This window comes from Podarcis melisellensis (genome assembly GCF_964234715.1).
Source record: "Podarcis melisellensis genome assembly, chromosome: 2".
Lineage (NCBI taxonomy): Eukaryota > Metazoa > Chordata > Lepidosauria > Squamata > Lacertidae > Podarcis > Podarcis melisellensis.
Genome location: NC_138529.1, coordinates 39,944,688 through 39,968,525, shown reverse-complemented (window position 1 = coordinate 39,968,525; position 23,838 = coordinate 39,944,688). Strand labels below are relative to the sequence as shown.

At 44.7% G+C, this 23,838-nt stretch overlaps 1 protein-coding gene across 3 annotated transcripts in view; it reads right to left on the bottom strand.

Moving 5' to 3' along the window:
- PIK3R5 (phosphoinositide-3-kinase regulatory subunit 5) overlaps nt 1–23,838 on the bottom strand; it is a 53,524-nt gene that overhangs the window by 6,318 nt on the left and 23,368 nt on the right. For all 3 annotated transcript variants that reach the window (XM_081895103.1, XM_081895104.1, XM_081895105.1), the window contains exons 2-14: nt 17,690–17,802; nt 14,030–14,130; nt 10,790–10,858; nt 9,776–9,914; nt 6,889–6,958; nt 5,772–5,946; nt 5,028–5,184; nt 4,820–4,903; nt 3,814–4,552; nt 3,026–3,176; nt 2,575–2,700; nt 1,631–1,759; nt 512–605 (exon numbers count right to left, since the gene is read on the bottom strand). In XM_081895103.1, the coding sequence (XP_081751229.1) occupies nt 512–605; nt 1,631–1,759; nt 2,575–2,700; nt 3,026–3,176; nt 3,814–4,552; nt 4,820–4,903; nt 5,028–5,184; nt 5,772–5,946; nt 6,889–6,958; nt 9,776–9,914; nt 10,790–10,858; nt 14,030–14,130; nt 17,690–17,789 (2,134 nt within the window). In that variant the 5' untranslated portion in view covers nt 17,790–17,802. The remainder of the gene's footprint in view (nt 1–511; nt 606–1,630; nt 1,760–2,574; nt 2,701–3,025; nt 3,177–3,813; nt 4,553–4,819; nt 4,904–5,027; nt 5,185–5,771; nt 5,947–6,888; nt 6,959–9,775; nt 9,915–10,789; nt 10,859–14,029; nt 14,131–17,689; nt 17,803–23,838) is intronic.

The following is a 23,838-nucleotide window of genomic DNA, read 5'->3' as shown; positions in this document are numbered from 1 at the left end:
GTAGCATACATGTCTGTCAGTACAACTGCAAAAGGTCCTCTTGTGTAGTGGTTAAGAGCGATAGACTCATAATCTGCTGAACCAGGTTTGGTTCCCCGCTCCTCCACATGCAGCTGCTGGGTGACCTTGGGCTAGTCACACTCCTCTGATGTCTCTCAGCCTCACTCACCTCACAGAGTGTTTATTGTGGGGGAGGAAGGGAAAGGAGATTGTTAGCCGCTTTGAGACTCCTTAAGGGGAGTGAAAGATGGGATATCAAGTCCAAACTCCTCCTCCTCCTCCTCCTCTTCTACAGTGTTATGTCTGTATTCACCAAGAGTTTCAAAGGTGCCTAACCCTAGCAGTGTATTAATAGGAGAATACCCATCCCAGCAGATCATCATGCTGTCCAAATTCTCAATTTGCTGCTTTTTCTATGGGTTAGGAATTTGGTTTCCTCCTGCCCACCTCTGTTCTCCCCTTCAGGGGAATAGCTATGTTAGTTTGTTGCAGACATCTATCAGAAGCATACCTGAGGCTTTGATGGCCCGTGTGGCTGCTGAGTGGCCCAGCTCTAGGGAGTGGATGAAGATCTCTGTCCTCGTCTGTCCTCCAATGAAGGTGAGCTGCGGAATTGAGGAAGGAAGAGGTCAATCCAGCATTTCTGAGACACCCCATTCAGCTCAGCCCTTCTTTAGGTCAAACATTTTCTAAAAACAACCCAGTAGCTTAGGGGCAAAAATGGGATTCTAATTAACAGAGTTCCAATACACAACTTTTTAAACACAGACTAGGTCCTTTCAGAGGCATCGCTGAAAAGAAGAACACAAGGACCCAGAGTTATACTGCATAGAGTGACTTCCTCAGCAGCATATAACAAATAGGCTTGGAGGAAGGAAGCCAGCATCAGTGTGTGTGTGGAGGCCACACAGAGTTGGCTTCAAGAGCAGCCACAAGCAGAAGATTGTGTCTGGCAGTTGCTTCGTATTTACACAGTGACTTCATTCAGATTGTGGTTCAGTCATCAGACACTTACAACGAGTATCAGACACTTATGTTCACACACTTTTTCATTTCTCATTTCAGGGTAAACCAGAGTTTGTTATCTTGTCTGAACTGGGTAAAATAAGATTATGACAAACCATTGCTTGCCTTAAACTAGAACTGGAAGCCTCAGTTTGGACTGGGTTTCCAGTCCTGGATTGGAGATGAGCTGTGATTTGCCTAAAGATCACATGAGCCTGACAACCATACATCTGGGTCCTCTCCAAGAGCAGACAATTGTTCTCTGATGGGACCCATATCAATTTCCTATGGAGGGGCTTCCAATTTCCCTGTCATTAAGGCACAGACAACATTTTTAGTAGACAGGGGAGTGTGTGTGTGTGTGTGTGTGTGTGTGTGTGTGTGAGAGAGAGAGAGAGAGAGAGAGAGAGAGAGAGAGAGAACTGATTGTGGCCACCACATTGCAAGTTATCTATATTTGACAAATGTGACTGTTACAGAGTGAAAGTAGTGGCTCAGATCATGGAGGCCCAGCCTGGCCAAACACAAGGCAGGGGACACACAGTTGCTTCTCATCTCTCCAGCAAATATGAAGTGAGTCTTTAGCTGTGTGGCCAATCCCATGAGGCTTTAGGACCAAACTCACCTCTACCTGATAGACCTGCAGCAACACTGGGCGGGTAGCAAAACGACAGTAATAAAGGATCATGTCAGCAAGGATGGGGAGCTGCTCTGCTGTATCTTCTAGGGGCTCACCCTCAGGTTTGGCAGATTGCTATGGAAAGAGCAAAAAGTGAACAAACCCCTCATTCACACACACAGGTCTAGGCCAAGGAAGCCATGGTGATTCAACTGCAGCACCTACTCTAGTAACTCTTTCTTCAGCAACATAAGCAGCTTCCTTATCCCAAGTCAGACCATTGGTCTCTCTAGCTCAGCATTGTCTAAACTCACTGGCACTGGTTTTCCAGGGTTTCAGACAGGCATCTCTCCCTGGGACTTGCTGAGGACTGAACCCATGACTTTCTGCATGCAAAGCAGGTGTTCTACCACTGAGCTCTGGCATCCTCCAAGAGCAAGAGAGGAGTCAACATTTGAGCATCCTGTGGCTATTTGCCTGAAAATGTGCACCGCTTGGTCACAACAATTCTGTTTAAAAACAGAATCGCCAACCACTGCAGAAAAAATGAGAACAGCATAAGTATTCTCAGCAGCTGCCTTATCTTCAGTGCTTTACTTTGAAGAAGAACCCCTTCTTCAGGCAGATACACGTAGATGGGGAGAGTGCTCCATACAGCCCCCATAGGAACCCAGCACCAACAGCAATAGCTGGTGAGTTGGTGGGTGGTGATGGCAGCATCAGTGAGTGGGCAGCTAGTTGGGCTAGCTGAGGAGATGGCAGTGGTGATGGCAATCTGTAGCCTTGAGCATGGCCCTAAACCCACACTGACCCAGCACCTAAGCTCAAAGCATGGGGGAGATGACTGAGTGTGAGCTCATAGGACACTGCTACACCATGAGGCCTGGATCTTACAAAAAGAGAGAGCACTGCTGTTTTAGAGCATAAGAAGTATAGAGTTTAGGACCTACCTGGCATAGAACATTTGTGGGAAGGTTCATTAGCCCAAGAACATTGCGCTCGTACCATGGATCCAGCATACCAATGTAGACCGAGATATCGTTTGTGCTGCTCTCCAGCCCTGCCAAACTAGGATCCTGAAAATCAAAGAAAGAAGCATAGCCCATTAGCCAGCTTGCTGCTATCGATGGCCAGGTCCCACCAGAATCATAGCAAGAGGATGCCCAAATTGCTCCCAACATCGAAAGAGATCAAGGTTGAAATTCCTGCTGGGAAAGGTTCTTGATTCTTAGGGTGGAGGCACACAAGCCAGGCTATCCCCACTATCTCAGATAATGCAAGTAGGTTCTTTCCAAAAGAAGGCACCCAACAAGCACCAGTAAAAGCTAAAAGTGAAGATATTGCGCCTCCTGGCATAATGGAACATGCCCCCTGGAAGCCTGCCATTCCCAAAATGCATACCATTGGTCCACAGGCACGGGAATGTGGATCTCCTGGAGAAGGAGGAGGGTAGGTCAGTGCAGATGAGGTAGGGCCACTCCTCTTCACGGGGACATAGTAAAACTGCAGTTTGAAGTACCGAGTTAGCCAGGGGCAGCTGCTTTCCTGAGATCTGCAGCGAATGAATAGGAATGGACACATGGGAAACAGTGAGATGGAGACCACCCTGCTACAGCCTTCAGTCCACAGTCCTAACTAAGCCCAACAAGCCTATTTGTCCAAGTCACACCCACCTGCCCTACACCTGGTCACCAGGGCTCACAAAATGCTGTGCCATTGATCACATGGTTTGATTTGAAACCCAGCAGGCAAAACTGGATCACCTGACAACATTGCAATTTCAGCTGATTGACACATGGGTGGTCATGACTACCTATCAAACTCAGCCCGTGGGGAGGGGATCCAGACAGACCCAGTTCCCCACCCCTGTGCTACAGTCTGCTAGCATCCATCAAGAGGTATAAATGAAGGGTACAGTACTGTAGTAGTTAGGCATACTTCAGAGCTCAGAACCCATGTCGGAGGCCATTTTCATGACATATTGGTGGCATGAAAGGGTAAGGTAGGATATGAATTGATGGTGTGATGTGAAACTCCAGAGGGGACCTTATCACCCACTCCCTTGGGCCAAAGGCAGGTAAGCAGGATGTTAAGAGGAAATCCCTCCTGTGTCTGCCAGCTGATCCCTTAACAGGGACTCAGCAAGTAGAGGATCTCACCAGCAGCCAGCAGGCTGTTCTGCCACTTACTTAAGATTGCTGTAAGCCCGGGCCACTTTCCCAGAGATGCGGTCAGAGCCAAACACGACCACCCGCAGCGTTGAGACCTTGGTGTCCTCGTCGCAGCTCAGGAAGGGCCTGCGCTGGACACAGGCATTCTGTGGCACACGGGTCTGGAAAAGTGTGGCGCTCAGTGCATGCTGTGGCAGAGAGTGTGCACGGCGTGAGCGTGTGGGGATGCGCTCTTTGACCACGGGGTTGTAGAGGCTCTCGGCTCGGCGCAGCGGCAGTGAGAGCGACGCCACCTCAGAAACGTCCCGCAATTCCCTTCCCAGGATGAGCTGGCTCTTGCTCTTGAACAGCTTGATTATCCTGTTGCTCAGGCGATACCGGTGCCTGGGAGATGCCTTCTCCTCCTTTGGATCCAGGCGGCCCATTGGCTCAAGGGAGCTCTCATCACTGTCCTCCACATAACCACTGTCTGTGTAGTCCTTCAGGCTGGAGACAAAAGTCTTCAAGGAGTTTTTAGAGGCCAACAAGAGCTCAGAGTCTTTGGAAAGGGCAGAGAGGACTGGTTCCTGCGAGTCACGGGGACTGACCTCCGACAATACGGAATACACAGATTCCTTGGAGACAGCAGCCAGGGAAGTCAACAGAGAAGTTCTTTCTGGACAGTAGCCATCAGCTTCTTCTTCCTCCTCCTCCTCATCTTCCAAAACTACAGGCTTTGGGAAGTGCCCCTCTTTGTCTAGTACCTCATTCAAGATGTCTGCAAAAGGGACAGAGGTACAAAATCAGGAATAGAAAAGGAGAAAATGTATAGAGTTTTAAATTTGAGATTGCTTTTATACACTCTGCTCTAATAGCACCCACTTTAGATTTGGAGATGTAGTAGGGCACAAGGGTCCCACAAATCACAGCTGATGTTGCCAGGATTATCACCCCCTGGGGAAAAGAAACATACACAGCTGTGCGTGGGAAGCCATGCTGGGGCCAAGGAATCAAGCCAAACTTGCTTACATGTTTCCAAGCTTACCAAAGTTATCCTTATCCCATCTGTAGGTGTAACACCGGGCAACAGGGATGGGGATCAGGTGGAGCTTACAAGGCTGGACTTCCCCTAAAGAGACAAGCAACCAGAGGTTAGGAGTGCAACATGCTCCTTCAGGATGGTATGGAACTGACCACATCCAAACATGCCCACCCACACCCCCAAGGAAGAAACTGCCCTAATAATTTCCCACCTGTGATTTCAGGAAGCCCAGCTGCCTTTGCAATCTCCAGCAAAGCAGATTCTAGCTGCTCCTTAGCCATGGAAAGGCCATTGCTGGTGGCAGCTGCCAGCTCCTGAGCTTCTGTGGTGCTGGCAAATATCTCCATGAGCTTTTCTAAAGGTTTCAACTGGAGAGAGAAAGAGAAAGAGAAAGAGAGAGAGAGAGAGAGAGAGAGAGAGAGAGAGAGAGAGAGAGAGAGAAAGAGAACGAGAGACAATGGTCAACAGAAGATCTGTCTGGTATCTTAGCATCCATTTCACACACTACACAATATACAACAGGTGGGAGGACACGGTTTAACCATGATGCATACACTGTGCTGCCCTGTTCTGAGCAAGGAACAGGATCACAGAGTTTAGGCAGGAGGACTTACATTTAAGTAAATATGCTGCAAGGACACACACACACAGAGAAAAAAATGCTGTGGGTTTTTGGGGTAAATCCAATCTACTTCCTGAACTAAATAGTCAACCTGCAAACAATGTGAGGCAAGTTATTCAGTATCCTTCCTTCTCTCACCCTTTGACCCAAGCCACTTTCTTAGCTATGCCAGTTTTGATTCATTTTCCATCAAAACGTCTGCTTCTTCAAGACTGAAAACTCCTGGAACTTAAAGATCGCTCAGTAATTATTCCACAGAGCTATGTATCTTAAGACTGACACCCGCTGCCTGCCTGGCACATCCAAGGCCCCAGGCCACACAGCTTTCTCTACCTTGAGAACTTCACGTAGTCTTGTCAGGTCACATTTGGTCCCAAAGTTAGCTTGGTAGATGTGCTCCAGGAGTGTCACCAGTACCGTGTGCTGGGAGTGCTCTGCCGTGCTCAACTTTTCAGCGACTGAGAGAAACTCCCCATCGACCTCTGAAGGGTTCAGCAACAGGACTGTTCTGTGGGGGTGGGGAATAGGTAAGAGAGAAGAGGCAATAGGACGGCAAGAGACTCAACGTTTATCTGTGCCTGGGGCCACAGATCACTTCCATAATCTATGAGCTATTGGAGGGCAGGAGAAAAAATGCAGTGGCTCCATACTTCAATTAATTCACATCAAAGCACCAGCAGATGGCACAGTTTTTCTGTTTTTCTACACCCATTCCCCTTCTATGAACCAGCATGCTTAGAAAACATAGCCTGGCATTGTTGAGATAGCTAGCAGTTATAAGACTGCAGAGAAATAATCATAATCTACAACTAGCCCTCCCTATCCATGAACAACTGTTAACCATAAACATATCATGTCTGAAGGGGTGGTAGATTGAAAAGGGGCAGTTGTAGACTTGCCTGCACCTCAGCAGACAAACATCAATTTAGGGTCAGACACAGGTCACTTCAGAGTCTGGGCTGATCCTGTACGTATCCATTATGATCCCACCATTCACATTCCTTTCCCAAACTGTACCTATTTGAAGGGAACAGAGACCTCCTAACAACAAACCAAAATTCCCATGATTCTTTAGGGGAAGCCATGGCTGTTTAAGTGGCAGGATTCTGCTAGTGCAGTTGGGACCTACGATCTGCCAGGTTTCAAGCCTGCCTACAGTCACCTCACCACCACTGGTCTGGGAGCCATATCTTTTGTCTGGGGGGTTTCACAGCTACTCAGTAGTGATGGAAAGTCACTCTGCATACACAGGGGACTCTTTCATTTATCCTTCCTTCATATAGTCCAGGGATTTCCTCTGTTACCTCAAATAAATGCTGGGGCTGAGTCCTGGTACAAGCCAAGCCCTGAGCAACAGGAGGACCTGGGAAATTTAAAGGACAATATACCACAAAGTTCCTTCCCTTTCCTAACCCACAGAAAGCAGTCATGATTCCTGCATGATACTTACACAATGGAACTCTCACAGCTCTTTGCAGACAGACCCTGCTCTGCCCTAACCAGCCTTTGAAATGAAATCCCTGTTAAAAGAAAGAGAAAGTTGTTAAAACACAGCAGTGGCATCCACTTCTCACTGAGACCTCACAGAACTGGTGGGCTCAGGTGGAAGAGACAGGTGAACCCCACAGGGGCAGGGGTGAATGGAAGAAGGAATTCAGCTTGAATACCACTCTTCACCATTATCTTCTTGGATAGGGTCTAACTCCCAAACAGTTTGACACACAGTGGTTTTTTTTACCAACATTGATTTCCCCAAATGTGTAGAGCTATGCAGAAGAAAGAAAGCAAGCATATACAACGTGCTTGCAGCAGTGAAACAACCCATCAGACTAATTGCCCCTCAGCAAATCTGTTGGACTGAAGGATCCATCATGCAAGGTGAACAAAAAGCATAAAGCAGCTTTCCAAATCTCTCAGCCTTGGAGAAAGATAGCTTCAAGTCAGTCCACCAATGGAATTGGAAAGTTTTGCATTCCCCTGTTTAGGAGTGCTCAGCTACTGCTTGCTCTCAACAATTCACCACTGCGCAATTCTGTCTCTAGCCATTGCACATTGAGAAAGTGCTACCTACGTGACATCCACTACTCCAACAGTTCTTCCATGTTCCACAAATATTCAACCCATTTCCAGTGCAGATTCTCCGCTTTTGAAACAGTCCAGCTGAAGGACATGCACCCCACAGAGCAATTCTTACTTACCCACTCAAAAACTCTCTGTTGCGTGTGGTCACATGGTTTGCAAGGAAGCAATAAGGTAGTAACTAGGCCCACTTCACATTGGCAACATACATTTGAAGTGCATGGTGTCTCCGAGGTTTACACCTCACAGAGCTACAATTCCCAGCACCCTTAACAAAGTACAGTTCCCAGGGTTTCTTTGGAAGGAAACCATGTGCTTTAAATGCATGGTGTGGATGAGGCACATGTTTTTTAAGGCACCAGTAGCTACTGGCCCCCTGGATATTTGCACCCTTGGACATTTGACAAGATAAATCAGATTAACGATTGCAGGCACTGCATAATGAAAAAGCTTACTGAACTCTCTCAAACTTCAGCTTCCCTAAGAACTCCAATAGTTCAATTTAAACTGTGATGATTTACTGAAAGGTCTTATAGCAGAAGCAAGGAATCGGCAGCCTTAATGAGGAAATGAAAAAGAGACACCCTGTATTTCACCTCTAATGGCATTAATAGGCTCTTCCAAGGTAGATCTGACACTGAATCTGTTGCAGGTTGAAACACAATGCTGGGCACCCAGGCACTTTCTAAGAAAGCCTCTCCATTTAATTGGGGAAACTGCTTAATGAGGAGTAACAGAAGGCTGGCTGCCAGCATGGCCTAATTAAGAAGCTTCCACTGCATAAACTATAAGAACCCTTATGAGTGCTGATAATCAACGGGAGCAGAGTCTAAGCTCATTAAGCAGAGGCTGCACCATCGTTCATGAGCAGAGACCAGAGGTCCCAGTGTATCATATGGAAATTATCTGACACAGTTACCCATTCAAAGTCCAAGTCTACCTGAATGGATTCTCTGTTGTTACTGGAGCATTTCGATGAGCTATTCATCCCCTTTCAAGTGAAGCTGGAGGGTAGGAGAGCAATGGAGTGCAACCACATCCATTGTGCCAGGCAAATGACTTTGCACAACAAACGTTCTATCCTTGGGAGGAAACCATGGGCTTATAAAAGGTCAGAGTACTGAAAGGAGCTCTCCAGCCTCTGGTTCAAATCTTCCTTCAGAAGGGGGAACCTTAGACAAACCACTGTACTCCCATTTTTAATCCCTACAGGAAGATACTACCCTCACTGGAATGTGTCCTCGAACTGAGATACTGCATGGCTGAAATGTGGCCTCCTGTCCAAAGGTTGACGCTGCATCCCTTGTTCCACACTTCGTTTCTTCTTTATTTTCGCCTCTGGCCCTGCCTACTTTTACCAGCACTGGTATGTGGCCCTTGGAAGGCTGCCATCTAGGGAATTTTGCCCTTGGGCAGAAAAACGTTCCCCACCCCGATATAAAATGCTAAAACAAGAGTGGCACCTTCCAGATTAAGAGATTTATAGTAGCATACACTTTTGTGTGCTGGGGCTTTATTTCAGATGTGGACAGTCCATCAGCCCACCTGGATTTTCCTCAGTGAGTTAAAGTGCTTTCTTCTCTGAAAGTAATATAAATGACTAAACAAATCTGCCTTGGATGCTTTAGCTGAAATTCCTGCATTGCAGGGAGTTGAACCCTGGGGTCCCTTCCAGCTCTACAATTCTGTGATTCTAATAACCTTTATTTGATGGGCCTTTTGTAAATAACCCATCCAATATGGTCTATAATGCATCTTGTTTCAGAACCAATACTGTTGATATGCAAGCACTGAGTAAGCTTCTTTCATCAAGATACAGCCTTAATGCTTTTACCCTATGTGCTGGCACCATTTGCACACCATGCAGCATGCCAGCAGGCTTATGGTGTGGGATGAAGCCACCACACTGATATAGGCATGTGCATGAAACACCCTCCAAAAATGTTGTGCTTGCTGTAGAGAGTGCCTCTACATGAACACATATGGCTACGAGTGTTTTAAAAATCAACTATCAGGATCACTGACTTGACTATAATTGCATTGTTGGCGATAACCCTTGCCACAATGTATGCAGCCCACTCCAGTTCATAGCACAGAGTTAGCTTCAATGCCTATAGGGCCCATAAATGTACTGGTGCAACTTTAGGTTTCTCAGAAATTCATCAACACCAAGCACACACACACACCCCAAGAAGGAAGAGTCAGCACCACAGAGGGCTGAAGGAATCCTGCTGGGAGCAGACAATCTGGATCCTTACCTGGGGCTTTGAGTTCATTGCTGATGAAGGTCAGGAGCTCCTGGCAGATATTACAGTATGGCACAGGCCAGGTGAGGAAGTCTCGGTATGTCCTCATGGCTCTCAGAAGGAAATCTGACTCTGAAGGAAAGTGTGGTGTCTATAAAGAAAATAGCAGTGGTTTAAATAGACCAAGAAATGGAGGCCAGCATCTCCTTATCTTTTTCCAGATATAGGAATTCAGCAACTTTAACCATGCACATTTCCCACCACCAGCTTCAGCTGCCAGCGCTGTGATCAAGTTCATTCAGCAAAATCCCCTCCCCCCTCCCGCCAAGGAAGCCATTGGAGAAAAAGAAGACGGGCTGATGCTACATGGGCTCAAGTTCAAGTTTCCCCTGCTGAGCAACAGTGCTGAATGCTTTGAGTGATAGCCCCCAAAAATGTGCACACACCACCATCAAACACAGAGGAAAGCAAAGCATCAAGGTGAAATCCAAAGTGTAATTTGACTTTGCTGTTAGTCATATAAAGAAACAGAACAAATAAATAGGGGTTTTTTTTGGGGGGGGGAGTTCACACACATATAGAATTCATCAATGGATCCTTGCAGCACTCAATTTGCAGTCAACAGTTAGAAGTTCCTCTGTTGAAGAGTACCAATAATTGATATCAGGTGAGACAGAAGCTCTTTGGTGGTGATGAAACCGATCAGTCAGTGTTACAAGTCAGCACACAACGAGCATGCATGTGTAAACCAGCACTCAGTATCTAGCTAGATAAAGATATCCCAACTACCAATGGTTCTCCTAAAAATCAGGAATACAGAGGTTGACCTGAGTCAGTAGGGAAACTCAAAGTTTAATCTATGTTTTAATTTTGTATGTATGAATAGCTGTGAGCTCTGTTGAGTCCTACATGGTGAAAAGCTGGATACAATTTTTAAAACAAAAACAAAAGGTTTTCTCATCAACTTTAACAGCCACAGAGCCAATGCCTTCAGCTATTTGTTCCAGCAATGCTGGGACAACTTACACACATGACAGCTGAGCTGAAGAGCAGAGCCAGCGGAGCAAAGAGATCATAGTTGCATTTCTCTTGGACCTGCAGAGGAAGAAAAGAAAGCACAAGAGGGAAGTGAGATTCTGGTAAAACTACCCAAAGAAAAGCTACCCAAACCGATCACCTGGAAGCTTTGGAGGAGAATTGATGTGTGACTTGACAAGATTGCTATTTGCTTCTCTCTAGGTAAAGTCTACTCTCCAGGTGTTATTTATTGCAGTGGCAAGTCGCTCCTCCATGGTGACTTTGAGCCCAGTCACATCAATCATGGGTTCTTCAATCACCTTCTCCAAATGGCCCTCACATTTCAGAAGAGTGTCACTATTTCCTAGCCATTCTAAACAATTTTTTCCTGTATTTCCCTTTTTGTATATAGAAGGTGTGCCTGGCACACCTTAGTAAACATTCCTAACAATACGGTATTTTTGATCCAGTGGTAGAATATCACTGGGTAAGCTGAGAGAGAGAGAGAGAGAGAGAGAGAGAGAGAGAGAGAGAGAACAGGGGGAAGTTCTTACACAGTTCCTCTTTGTAAAGAAGAGAAACCAAGCAGCATTTCAGCAACCAAACATGGTATATTTGCATCTTTAGTCAGAACAGCTGCAAAGGCTGCAAGTTGCACAACAAAATACAACAGAAGCTGCGTGACAGGGTCTCAGTATCACCCTAGCACAGGTAAATTGATATCAAGATCTCCAGGTCAAATTTCTTATGCTGTGGTTTTCTTACGTAAGCCACTGGAAAGCAATAGTCAGACTGCTCAGCCAGTAGAGAGAATCATCCGCTTTAAAATGTAGGACTCTGAATAGTGCTGCTACTAGTAATCATACTAATTTGTTTGGGGTTTTTTTATTACGAGGAACTCAGCGTAGGGCTAAGTGGGGCATTGCATGAGTTCCCCGCACTCCTCCTCACATGTGCCTCCTAAATTTGTTCTGGGGTTTCCCCAACCCTGCAGAGCAGATTTAGTGGGTGCAGAGGGACACCGGGGGGTGGGAGTGGAGAGGGAAAGTCCAATTGCGCAAGGGGACCTTGGTCTGTGAACAAAACAACTTAGGTGCCTCCTGCTCATTACTATTATTATTTCTATCACTATCATTTTATTAATTATTACTATTTTATTTTTTTATAACTGAAGTATCTCCTAGAGAAGGAAGAGAGGTGGTTAGGTCCATGAAGAAGGGAACAACCCTTCTATGGCCCTTTCTGCTCTTGCAAGGCCCTATAATGATGCTGTAGCACATAGTAGCCCCAAGTGCAGTACATTTTCTTCTTGCAGGCTCTCACCTGCTGCAAATTTTTGCATGTTGAGCCACAAGACTATTTTTAGGCCAAAAATTCCTCAGAATAGCCAGGGCCGGGCCTCCATTAAACCCACCAGGAAGTTATACTGTCTGACAACAATTTAAAAAGAAAGGGCGGGGGGAAACAGCTTCTAACGAACGGGTTCACAGGAAAACCTGCTACATTCATTCCCTGCGCAGCAACCTTGCTGTGACCCTGTTGCAAACAAGAGTCCTGGAAAGCCTTTTGCATGCCACAAGCTGGGGTCTCCCTTCCTCAATTCCCCACTGGCCTGCCATCACAATAGCTGGGGAACAATGGAGGCAGGGAGCTCAGCCTGCCAAGCAGCTCCCAACATTCTGCCATGTGAGAGACAATTGCTCCCTAATGGGGAGGTGTTGGACAAAGCAGGAAGTAGGAAATCTCCACTTGACTCTGACAGTTGCTGACCCAGGTGTTCTAACTCATTCATTGTACTCTTTTTCCCAGCAGTGAAATTCAAACCTCCAGATCCAGCATAACAGAGAGCAGAGCTAGGCTCAAGTCAACCCTCAAGGACTCTGAATCCCATAGGATCCCAAGCACAGTATCTGCATTGCCACATAAACAGCAAGGTCAACACCGGCTCAAGACATTCTGCTGCAGGGTGGGGAGGCAGTGGGGAGAAGTAATACAAATGGTGTCCTGTGCCCACTCCTTGCAGCAATGTGCAAAACAAAGTAACTGGCAAACTGCTGTCCTTTAAAAGTTCACAGAGACTGCTACTGAGGCCAGATTGTTCTTTAGTCATTTAGTTGTGTCTGACTCTTCGTGGCCCCATGGACCAGAGCACGCCAGGCACTCCTGTCTTCCACTGCCTCCCACAGTTTGGTCAAACTCATGCTGGTAGCTTCAAGAACACTGTCCAACCATCTCGTCCTCTGTCATCCCCTTCTCCTTGTGCCTCAATCTTTCCCAGGGAGTCTTCTCTTCTCATGAGGTAGCCAAAGTACTGGAGCCTCAGCTTCAGGATCTGTCCTTCCTGTGAGCACTCAGGGCTGATTTCCTCAAGAATGGATAGGTCTGATCTTCTTGCAGTCCATGGGACTCTCAAGAGTCTCCTCCAGCACCATAATTCAAAAGCATCAATTCTTCGGCGATCAGCCTTCTTTATGGTCCAGCTCTCACTCCCATACATCACTACTGGCTTTAACCATAGCTTTAACTATACGGATACCTCACTCTAAAAAAGGGGGTGAGGAACCTGAAGCCCTCCAGGGACTCCAACTTTCATCCGCCTCACTCAACATGACCAATGGTCAGGGATGGTGGGATTTCTGCTCCAGCAACATCTAGAGGGCCACAGGTTCCTTGTCACTACCCTAAAGACATGGCTGACTCCAAGCAGGATTCAACCAACATCAAGTACAGGGGCAGGTTGGTTGGATGAGGGTGGGATCACTGCTTGGTTTATTATTACCTGTAAAATACTAAACATTTAAAAAATGGGACATATCCACTTATGTGTGGGTTCCCAGGGTGCAAAGGGGGGCGGGGAGCAATTCTGTGAGTGACAAACTGACCTAAACTCCAGATTCTGTTTCCAACATACAGAGCAATGAGTTACAAATGGCCTCAAAAACTAGCGACTTCCTCCAGGACATGCTGATGCCATTTTGGAAAGAAGTACTCCCATTGCAAGGTATTGTGTGCATCTACTCTCTTGCTTTAAATTGTTTTAACGTGTTGAAACACCATGCAGAGCACAGAACTTGGTCAAAGGCAAACTGAAATCAGCAGCAAGCTGGGCTGATGCACAAAGAAACCAGCCACTTTTCATTCTTATTTGTACTAGAGGTATTCCAGATTCTTAGAGAGAGAGAACATCAGACTGAGCAAGAACTCCTTTTGTACAAATATTCTTCTTTCCTATTGCCCTCTTTGATTTACCTCTTGGGTCTTTTGCAAGATTTTCTCCAGAAGGATGAGGTAGTTCCCTGCATCACGACTGACCAACTCCTGGAGACTCCAACAATTCAGACAAAGCCCAGCTGCCAAAAAATGAAGAAACAGGTCACGTTCTGAGCATGGAACGAATTCCAGAGCACTCAGTGTCCTAACTGCAGAAGACAGATGTTCACTGAATAGATTTTATTGCATTAGCCGTGTGGCCATAGCATGATATACATAGAAATAACAACATAAAATGGGGGTGGGGAGGTAAAAGTAGATATCGTCCTGGGCGAATACTTAAAAAAAAAATGGGGATAACAAAAGTGACAGGGGATTTAAAACATCGAGTGACAGATAGTACAAAAACAAAAAGACAAAAAACTGCTGAGGCTGGAGGAGGATCGTTAAGGGGTCCTTCATCTCCTCAGATTTGTCCTAGCTCCTTGTCAGATGTTCACTGAAATTTTGAGCAAGATGGGATATAGGCAAAATGAAAGAGATTCACAGACCATAATGAAAGCTACGAAAAGAGATGTGTGTGGAGTCATTAAAAAAAAAAAAAGATAGGTGACTACTGAGAAAGAAAGCTCATGCACTACTATGTGGATCCAGTTCTTCAAGAGAGAAAATGCATTTACCACCCTATTAGGGATAAGAACAACCTGGAATACAGCATTAGGGAAACAATGTATTTTTGACCTACACCAATTATTCCCAGTTGGGGCTAATTCATTAGCCTGCAACCAATCATGTGCACTAACTGTTAGGGTAGAGCTGCCTCAAAGTTTCCTATGGCAACATGTCCAAATAATATAAGCAATCCATAATATACATAATTCATTGAGTCCCTGAGGTGAAGCAGTAAAAGCAAAGAGCCATTGCAGCCCATAGACAATACTACTCCCCATCTTCTTCCTGCTACAGGATCTGTGGCAAAGTTTTGCATCGCTTTTGCATCTTTGCGGTTAAATTGCTGGTCCTGCATGGAAGGATTAAAAGAGAGAAAGAGACACATACACACTGAGGCAGTGTGTGCAAACCACACAGGGTTGGGCACCACTGTGGCATACTGGTTAATGTGGTTAGGACTGGGGAGACCCAGGTTCAAATCCCCACTCAAACATGAAGCTAGCTGGGTAGCCTTGGACCAGTCACTGTCTCTCAGTTTAAATCAACCTCACAGGGTTGTTGTAGGGATAAAATGGAGGGGGTGGAGAGAGAAGCATGTGTCCCACCTTGAGCTATTGGGGAGGATTTAAGTATTAGAGAATAAGAATCTAAATGGTAGATAGTTGCCTAGCAACTTGGCAACCTCAAGAGAATTGGAAGGATGCAGCTGTTACTTGTAATTGCTTTTAGAATGTTGTAAATTGTACTTGTGTTTAGATGTTTTAGTAAATTATAATTGTTTTTAGAAATGTTTCGATCTGTTTTTGCTTGTAAATTGTTTATCTGTTTGCTGCTCTGTTTGCTCCTTAGGGGGAAGGGCAGGGTATTAATTCAATTATTATTGTATTATTATTATTATTATTATTAATAATAATAATAGCAGGGTCAGCATGGAAGGCAAATTCCAGAGCAACTGGCTACGCTCCTTGCTTTCTCTTACTTAACTTCTGGTACCTTGGCCCTCCCCCTCTAGTTTAGCAAAATAGTGCTAGATCAGCAACAGAGGAAGCTGATACTGCAAGGCTGTATCCAGATGGCAACACACTGCAGCAGCACAGCTTAAAAAAGTTGGGTGGCAGCAGCACCCACATTTGTGGCTGGCAGCTTAAGATGAGCTTCAAGAGATGTTTTTCTTGGAACAGAAACAGTGACTTCTCTTCTGAGGACTGCTTGCCTTCTCCAGCTAGTGCTGCCTGCGTAGGGTGGCATTGATGGTTAGCATTTCCTCTCTCAGTTCTCTGAAAGGCAAGGGCAGCTCATGGCTTGCAACCAGCAATTGCTGTGAAACATTACTGAGATGCTGTAACCATCATGGCTCCACGTGTGAGCTGCACATGTCCCACTCTATGCCCACCAAACCCTGGAGCAGGCCAATATAAAAATGTGAAGCTATAAAGCTGCCTTCCATTGCATCAAGTGGTATCGCAGCACTTTAAGTGCTGCATGGTGTAAATGTCGCCAAGTATCTTCCTGCCCTCCACTCTGTTGTAAGAAAGAGGTTGGAGCAAAAAATCAAGAATATTGAGACTCAAAAAAACCCCCACAATCCATAAAAGCCATGTTGAAAACTAAAAATTGAGGCTGTAGGATGAGGATTTCAAATCAGTAAACTGGCAACATGGCTGCAAAGCCCCAGTTAGCTTCAGACTTCTTTTGAAGCAACTTCGCAAGCTTCCACACCGAAGCAGCATCTTCCTCTGCTGCCCTGTGGTTCTTGTGATAGCCTTGGTGCTTCTGAAAACATGTCCCATCATGTGGGGTGAGAGCTCAGCACAATGGCCTGGTTTCCACACCACAGTAAGTCAGAGCATAGCTTAGCAAGACCACATGAGAATACTGGCTTCGAGATCAACATGCACTCATTTGGCTCCTCTTCCCATGCTTTTTAGGTCAATGGAGGAAAGCAACAAAACTAAGGTTAGGCTTAGCACGTCTTCCAAACCCAGCATTGTGGTTAAGGTCTCTCGTCCTCAACCACAATCTCCTGTAGTTTAAGACCATGGTTAAGGAGGAGACACACAGCATTCAAAGCCAAACCTTGACTTAGCTGCTGCTTCAGTATGTTTTAGGCTCCCAGTATGTTTCCGAGCACAATTCAAAGTGTTGGTGCTGACCTTTAAAGCCCTAAACGGCCTCGGTCCAGTATACCTGAAGGAGCGTCTCCACCCCCATCATTCTGCCCGGACGCTGAGGTCCAGCACCGAGGGCCTTCTGGTGGTTCCCTCATTGCGAGAAGCAAAGCTACAGGGAACCAGGCAGAGGGCCTTCTCGGTAGTGGCACCCACCCTGTGGAACGCCCTTCCAGCAGATGTCAAAGCGATAAACAACTACCTGACATTCAGAAGACATCTTAAGGCAGCCCTGTTCAGGGAAGTTTTTAACGTGTGATATTTTACTGTATTTGTGGTTTTTATGGAAGCCGCCCAGAGTGGCTGGGGAGGCCCAGCCAGATGGGCGGGGTATAAATAATAAATTATTATTATTATTATTATTATTATTATTATTATTATTATTATTGCACTGTGCTGACCTAAAAAGCCCGGGGAGGAGCAGAGCAGCTGCAAATTCTTCCTTGGGAGCTAGTGCATTTGCACTAAACCATGGTTTGCCTTAGTGTAGTGTGCTGATGTGGCCACTGTTCTACTGATACTAGAATATTTGGGAACATCTGTGATGTTCACCTTATTCCCCAAATTATCAATGAGACATTTTTTACTAGCAGGTGGTTGGTTAGGCTTTCAAGTGCTTTCACTAGAAGGAGGAAAAATCAAGAGAGTTTGGGTAAGAAGGAGGATTAACGTCAGTTCATTGTTTAAATGTTGAATTGCTTCCCTTTTCATTGGTTAATAGTTTGACTACACATGAACAAACATTGCTATTGCAATAAGAATCACTAAAGAGTGGGGGGAAGCATCCAAATATATTTCAATAGCAAACTGAAGAGGAAAGAAAAACCATCCTGGTATGGTGATGGGGTTAGTCACCTACCAGTCCAAGTGCTAGCAGAGAAAGTGCTTCTGCTGATGCCATGAAGGCATCTCTCCAGTGCATGGTGGATCCTGTCCTCTGTGCACGTCGTGTGCTGCATTTTAACTCATCTCCTGTAGATATAAAAAGAAGTCAGAGTTAGCCACACACAAGTGGTAAACATAAATCAAACCCAGTTTTTAGTTTACTCCAATTTTTCCAGTTGGTGTCTAGTCTGCTTCCCAATCTTCTTCTGCTCATGATCACGTAGGATTTTGAGATGCCAGAAAAAGGGAAACAGTTGCCTTCGTTTTGACTCCTCACATAACCCAACAGGAAAGTTTTGCAACAACAAGAGTGTAAATGAAAATCCACAAGTAATTTGCGCCCCCTAACCCGTGGATTTGCGCTCCCTAACCCATGGATTTGTGCCCCCTAACCCGTGGATTTGCGCCCCCTAACCCTAACCCCAGATGTTGCACCCGGTGCGGCCGGGCCCCCCTGCACCCCCCACGCTATGCCACTGATCCACAACTCTGCACTTCCTATACGTTCAAAAGGCATCAAGATAAAAGAGAGGAAAGGATCCACAGCTGAGCTGCGTTCTACCACGTCCTGTCGTTGCTCCTGTTCATACACATGCATTTTTTATACCAGGATTGGGGAACCTGTGTTCCTCCATATGTTGTTGGACTACAACTCCCATCAGCAGCAAACAGGATGGCTAATTGACCAGCTAGAACTCATGCAATCAGAATTTCAGAGCTACAAGAATCTTTGAAGTGACCTTTGAAGAGCATTTCCTTGCATTTTGACAGGAGTCACTGCATCAAAGTGTTACCAATAACTTGTGCAAGTTAGACAAAGAGTACTTCCACAGGAGAGGTGCATCTAGGACAAGCAGCCAACATGCTCAGGTGGCTTAAAGGTCTCCATACACACACAACACAAGACCATCCTTCTATGGGCAAGTTTACCACTCTAAGATAGCAACAGTACAGAAGAGATTATGTGTACCCAAAGGAGCTCAGGATAGAATCAATAGAAAAGGATATATGCATCCCCACGTTCTCTCAACATCTTAATCACATTTTCATGCAAATGTCAAGGAAAGTGGTGATTGAACAAGGGGCATGATTCACACCCTGAAAGTGGCCTGGAAATAGTCTTCTCTTATGTCAGTTCCTTATGGGACACCACAAAGTGTGATCAGCAGAAGGCTTTCCTTCCCCAATTGGTCACGCACTGGCAGGAAGCCTGACCAGTCCTCATAGCAAATTTGGTCTCTCTCAAAACCCTGGGTTGTGCAATCGAGAACTGACAGCAGAGATAGGACAGGACATTCCCGTAATGCGCAAAAACCACAGGATGCAGATTCTGTTCCTGTCATCGTTTCCTAACACGATGCCACCAGAGACTCCTGCCTTTACAAATCAGGAAACGGCTTAGATTTCTATATAAAACTATATAATTATATTAAAGTCATGGCCATGCTCACAAGGCTATGCCTTACTTATAATTAGTCTGCATGTAGCTTTTGTGCTGCCAATTCCCTCCTCCCAATCCCACTTCTGCTATTTCACTGCTCTGTTCTACAGATTTTTGTAAAAGAAAAAGAAAAGGTCCTGCATTGTTCTTTCCCCCTTCAGATCTTATGTTACTCTTTGCTTTTAATTGAATCAATAATATACGCACTACACACAGATTGCCAAAGGCTGTTAACGCCATATCTGAAGGTTTGGTGCACAATGAATCTGCAAGATCTGGACTGAACCTCTGTGTCATCTTTCACTACAAACATGCCTGGCTTGGGTATCATGTTGAGCAAGTATAGAAGCATTTGGCACGTGGCTTCCTGGGGGGGGGAGGCATTTTGCACCACACCAACTAGCATTAGTCATACTTGTCATCGCCATCATTTCAGGCCAAAAAATTGGAATGTGACAATTATCAGTGGGTGACTAAGTATAGTCACTGGCGGAGGAAGGGGGTGCGGTGGGTGCGGTCCACCCCAGGTGTCATCCCTGAAGGGGGTGACATTGCTGTCCTGTCCCCTGGGTTGCTCGTCGCAGGCAGCACCCCCCTGGGACACTAGCCCCGTCCCTGGGTGCACAGCCTGTGCGTCGCTCCGGGTGCTGGAGCAGCTAGCTCCGCCTCTGAGTATAGTTCGTACATCACCTAAGTGCGGAGATTTCCATTTCCACCCGCCCACCTCTCATATCTATCCAGAGAAGACTCAGAAAGGCCTTATTTATACCTGAAGTAGATAGTTGTGCCTTGAGAAATAACTGCTCTGTAGTCTCCTCATTTCAAAGAGTACTGGAGCAGCATGGAGCATTGTCAAAAATCTACAAACACCCCACTTCAGTAATGCGATCCATACTACATAGCACTGAAACCTACTCAGCCAAAGTGTCATCACATCTCCAGGTACAACTTGCAACATCAAAGAAGCCAGTTAGAGCTGGGGTGTAAAGTGCTATAGACTCCAGCAAGTGCCTGGTTCATTCTAGGACTCAAAATTGGCAGGAACTCAATTCTGCTGCCAAATTCCAGCCAATGCAGAATTTGGCAGCATATACATTCCCAGCTAGTTACTCCCAGCACCATTCAGGGGTTACTAATTATTCATCAAGGGCAATTGGCCAGAGTTCATGTTGTTGCTAAGTTGAAAGCAACTGTCACCACTCAGTCCCTTTCTTTATAGCCCTATAGAGATAGGAAGAGTCACAAGCAAAACCAAGACCAGCTTATGCATCCCTTAGTTAAATAGATCCAGCGATGGAACCCCTTAGATATTTCTCACCTCTGTATTATATCAAGAAAATCTTTTTAAAGCTTTTGAAAAAGCTGCTGGAGTAAAAAGAACTAACTAGGTGTTTTATTACTGCAGGTTGTTCAAACCGAAGGGAGATTTATGTAGAGGGGAAAGGCATAAATTGGTAGTAGTGAGGTCCAGAAGGTGGCAACACTGAGAATGGGCCTTTTTGGCAGTGACTCCCTGTTTGTGGAATGCTCTTCCCAGGGAGGTTTGTCTGGCACTTTCATTATACATCTTTAGCTGCCAGGCAAATGTTCCTCTTCAACCAGGCCTTTGGCTAATTAATATTCTACATCCTTTTAAGTGTGTGTCGGGGGTGGGGGTGGGTGGGTTGCTTTTGTTTAAATTATTTTGTGCTACTGTCCCGAGATCTTTGGATGAAGGGTGGTATATAAATTAAATAAATAATGATAATTATAATAAACAATAAAATAGTTATCCTATAAAGATCTATCCTGGCCCACATGTCTGCCTGGGTTAAACTACATGGGTAGCTTAATTCATCAGGAATATAGCCTTGTACATAGTTAAAACAACAAGAACCTTATATGCCAAAATATGGTAATTACAAGTTATGCCTTCAAAAAGTGACACAAAAGACATGGGAGTATGTGCTTACAATGGAATTAATGCATTATATCAGAAAGAAAGAAAGAAAGTAAAATAAATGTCAATGATTCATAACAAAGGGATCTTGTTTCCTGAATATGAAAGGATTTGCTGCTTTCAACCACTCACCTGAGTTAATATTTGATTTTCTTTCTTTATTTGTTTTGGTTTTGTTTTTTTTTAAGAAAACAAACCACATGTGTGAGGAATATTATCTATTATAATAATAGAAATGAGTTATATTTTATGTTATAAATTACTTATATTTAGAAAAGATTGTGTTTTGTTGGTTTTCAGTTTCGATTTTATTTTTTTGCATGTATATTTGCAAGTAGTTCTTACATTAAACGTCTAATGGATGGTGAGAAGAAGGAACATTGGCAGCAGGACAAGTGAAAAATGAGTACTCCTGCAGAACTGTTGCAGAGCAGAAACTTGCTGATAAAGGCTCTATCTACAATTCACTTATACACACTGATGATAAAAAAACAAAACAAGGAAACCAAAACGGTACAACATAGGGCGGATTTCAACTTTCTGAAATCAGCTAAATCAAAAGGGTTCAAAAGTCACCAAAAGGCTGGTAGAGAACAGAATGAAGCCTTATATTACAGTGGTATCTGCTATCATACAAGTGTCCCTAGAAACCCAAGGGAATGTTATGCCTGATTCAAGTTTTTAAACAGTTGCTTGGTTCTGGCAATGTCCAGACAAGCAAGCTTTCCTGAACCAAAAGATAAGCAAGGGTTCCTCCAGATGATCTTTACAGCTTTCTCAGCTATATTAATAAGTCTCTGCTACAGGAGTCTACTTTGCATTGTTTTTAAAACACATTTACTATATTTTTGTGCTGCTTTTAAAAGCTCTTTTTATTTTATCCTGTGCATCGCTCTAAGACATGTGTGTGGAAGGTGATTAATAATAATAATAAAGTCATCCTGATCTGCTTGCACAGATGTTAGATTGTATCCAGTCTTTTTAAACATTCTTTCCTATTAGTTTGTAGGGATATTATACGACAATGAGCATTCCAGCTGCATTCATCGTTATTTGCTTGTGTCTTCATGTTAACCATTTGTTCATTCCATACTTTCCAATGCATTTCCCTATCACTTTCCCAGCAGCAAAATATCTGTTTCTTTCTTTGTGCTGGGGCAACAGAATGCTTTAATCCTCTTCAAATTGCATAAACCCACTATATTGCAATTATGTGCAATATAATGCCATTACCAAGCAAATTTATTGAAAGATGGGTCCTGTTCATTGAATTTTCGAGTCACAAATGAAACACCTCTTTATAATTTGTTCACACAGCCCAGGGCCTCCATACACACTGTCCAGGCTTGTGCCCTGGAGAGTTCACTTCAGAGCTGCTAACACAGCAAAACAATGTAGGAGGCCGCAGTTATGAGTTATCAGTCTCTTCAGCCACAGCAGGCGCTGTGATTCTCCATCCCTGGAGGCACATTCCAGTCTCTCTCAAGGTACTTGGATGCCAGCAACAATTTTAATTTTCTTCCACGCTGAAATCACTTCTACCTGTTCTAAAAAAAAACACCTTTCCCTTGCTACTATTTACTTTTTATTATTGAACTGTGTTTTTTTAATGCATAAACTCTAATTTCCTGATATGTGCTTGAATTGCTCCCACAACTCAATACTGACATTCTAGAGGCATCCAGGTTCCCTCTCTACTCAAACCCACCTCTTTTTCAGCCACTGGTGTGCAATGATCTAGGTGTGGGTAGGTTGTCAAGTAACTGCGGTGGACTTATTCCCACAGTCGTCCAGTCGGTGGGAGATTATGCTCAATCCCAAAAATGTAAGGCGGTAAACATGACTAGCCTGAAGAGCTAAAGAAAGAGATTACCCAAGGTTTAGCTCTTTGTGATCCCACTCATGCAGAAACTCCTGAATAATGAGGGCCAGCAAGTATTCTTGGCTACTGTTCAACAATTGATGATTTTCTTTTCCCTAGGAGATTTGACCCCAAAAAAATCTAAGCCTTTTCCAGGGGCAATATAAACACACCTTTGTATGTGGATTGACATTTGCTTACCACAGTCACATGCATACAGAACTCCCCTAGACTAGCTGTTCTTTTAATATATTTTTTTTTGCAGGGTATGCACACTCAAGAGGTTTATGATGAAGTAAGTTCACAAGTCTAAAGTCACATTAACCACTAATAAATGCGTCAACTGATTAACATTCTTCCCTAAAGCAGGACTGGCTCATGGACAACCATGTTTTATGAACTGCACTCCAAAGCACAGCCAAAGCATGCACTGGAGGATGAGGGGCAGAAATGAGCAGCTTTGGCATTCAACCCAAGAAAGCATCACCATTGTTTATGGTGAATAGGCCATTGGCCTACACAAAGAAGAATCCTGGGGGCCACTGCATTGATGCTGATTTTTCAGTAAGTAACATTATTATGACATGATAGGCTGCCATTCTGAAATGGAATAGTTATGAGTCTGTTGGACAACACAGGGATTCTTAAAGGGATAGGCCTCCTATAAAAAACTGACAACAGAAGTCTTGATTCTCCTCTCATCTTTGAACTACGCACTCCGTATAAACTAGCTGTGATTAACCTGTGGCCCTTCAAAAGTTGTTGGACTCCAGTTTCCATCAATCCCAAACAGCATGGTCAATAATCAGGGATGATGGGTATTGTAGTGCAACAATATCTGGTGGGCCAAAGGTCAGTTATCCCAATATAAACCATGATGAT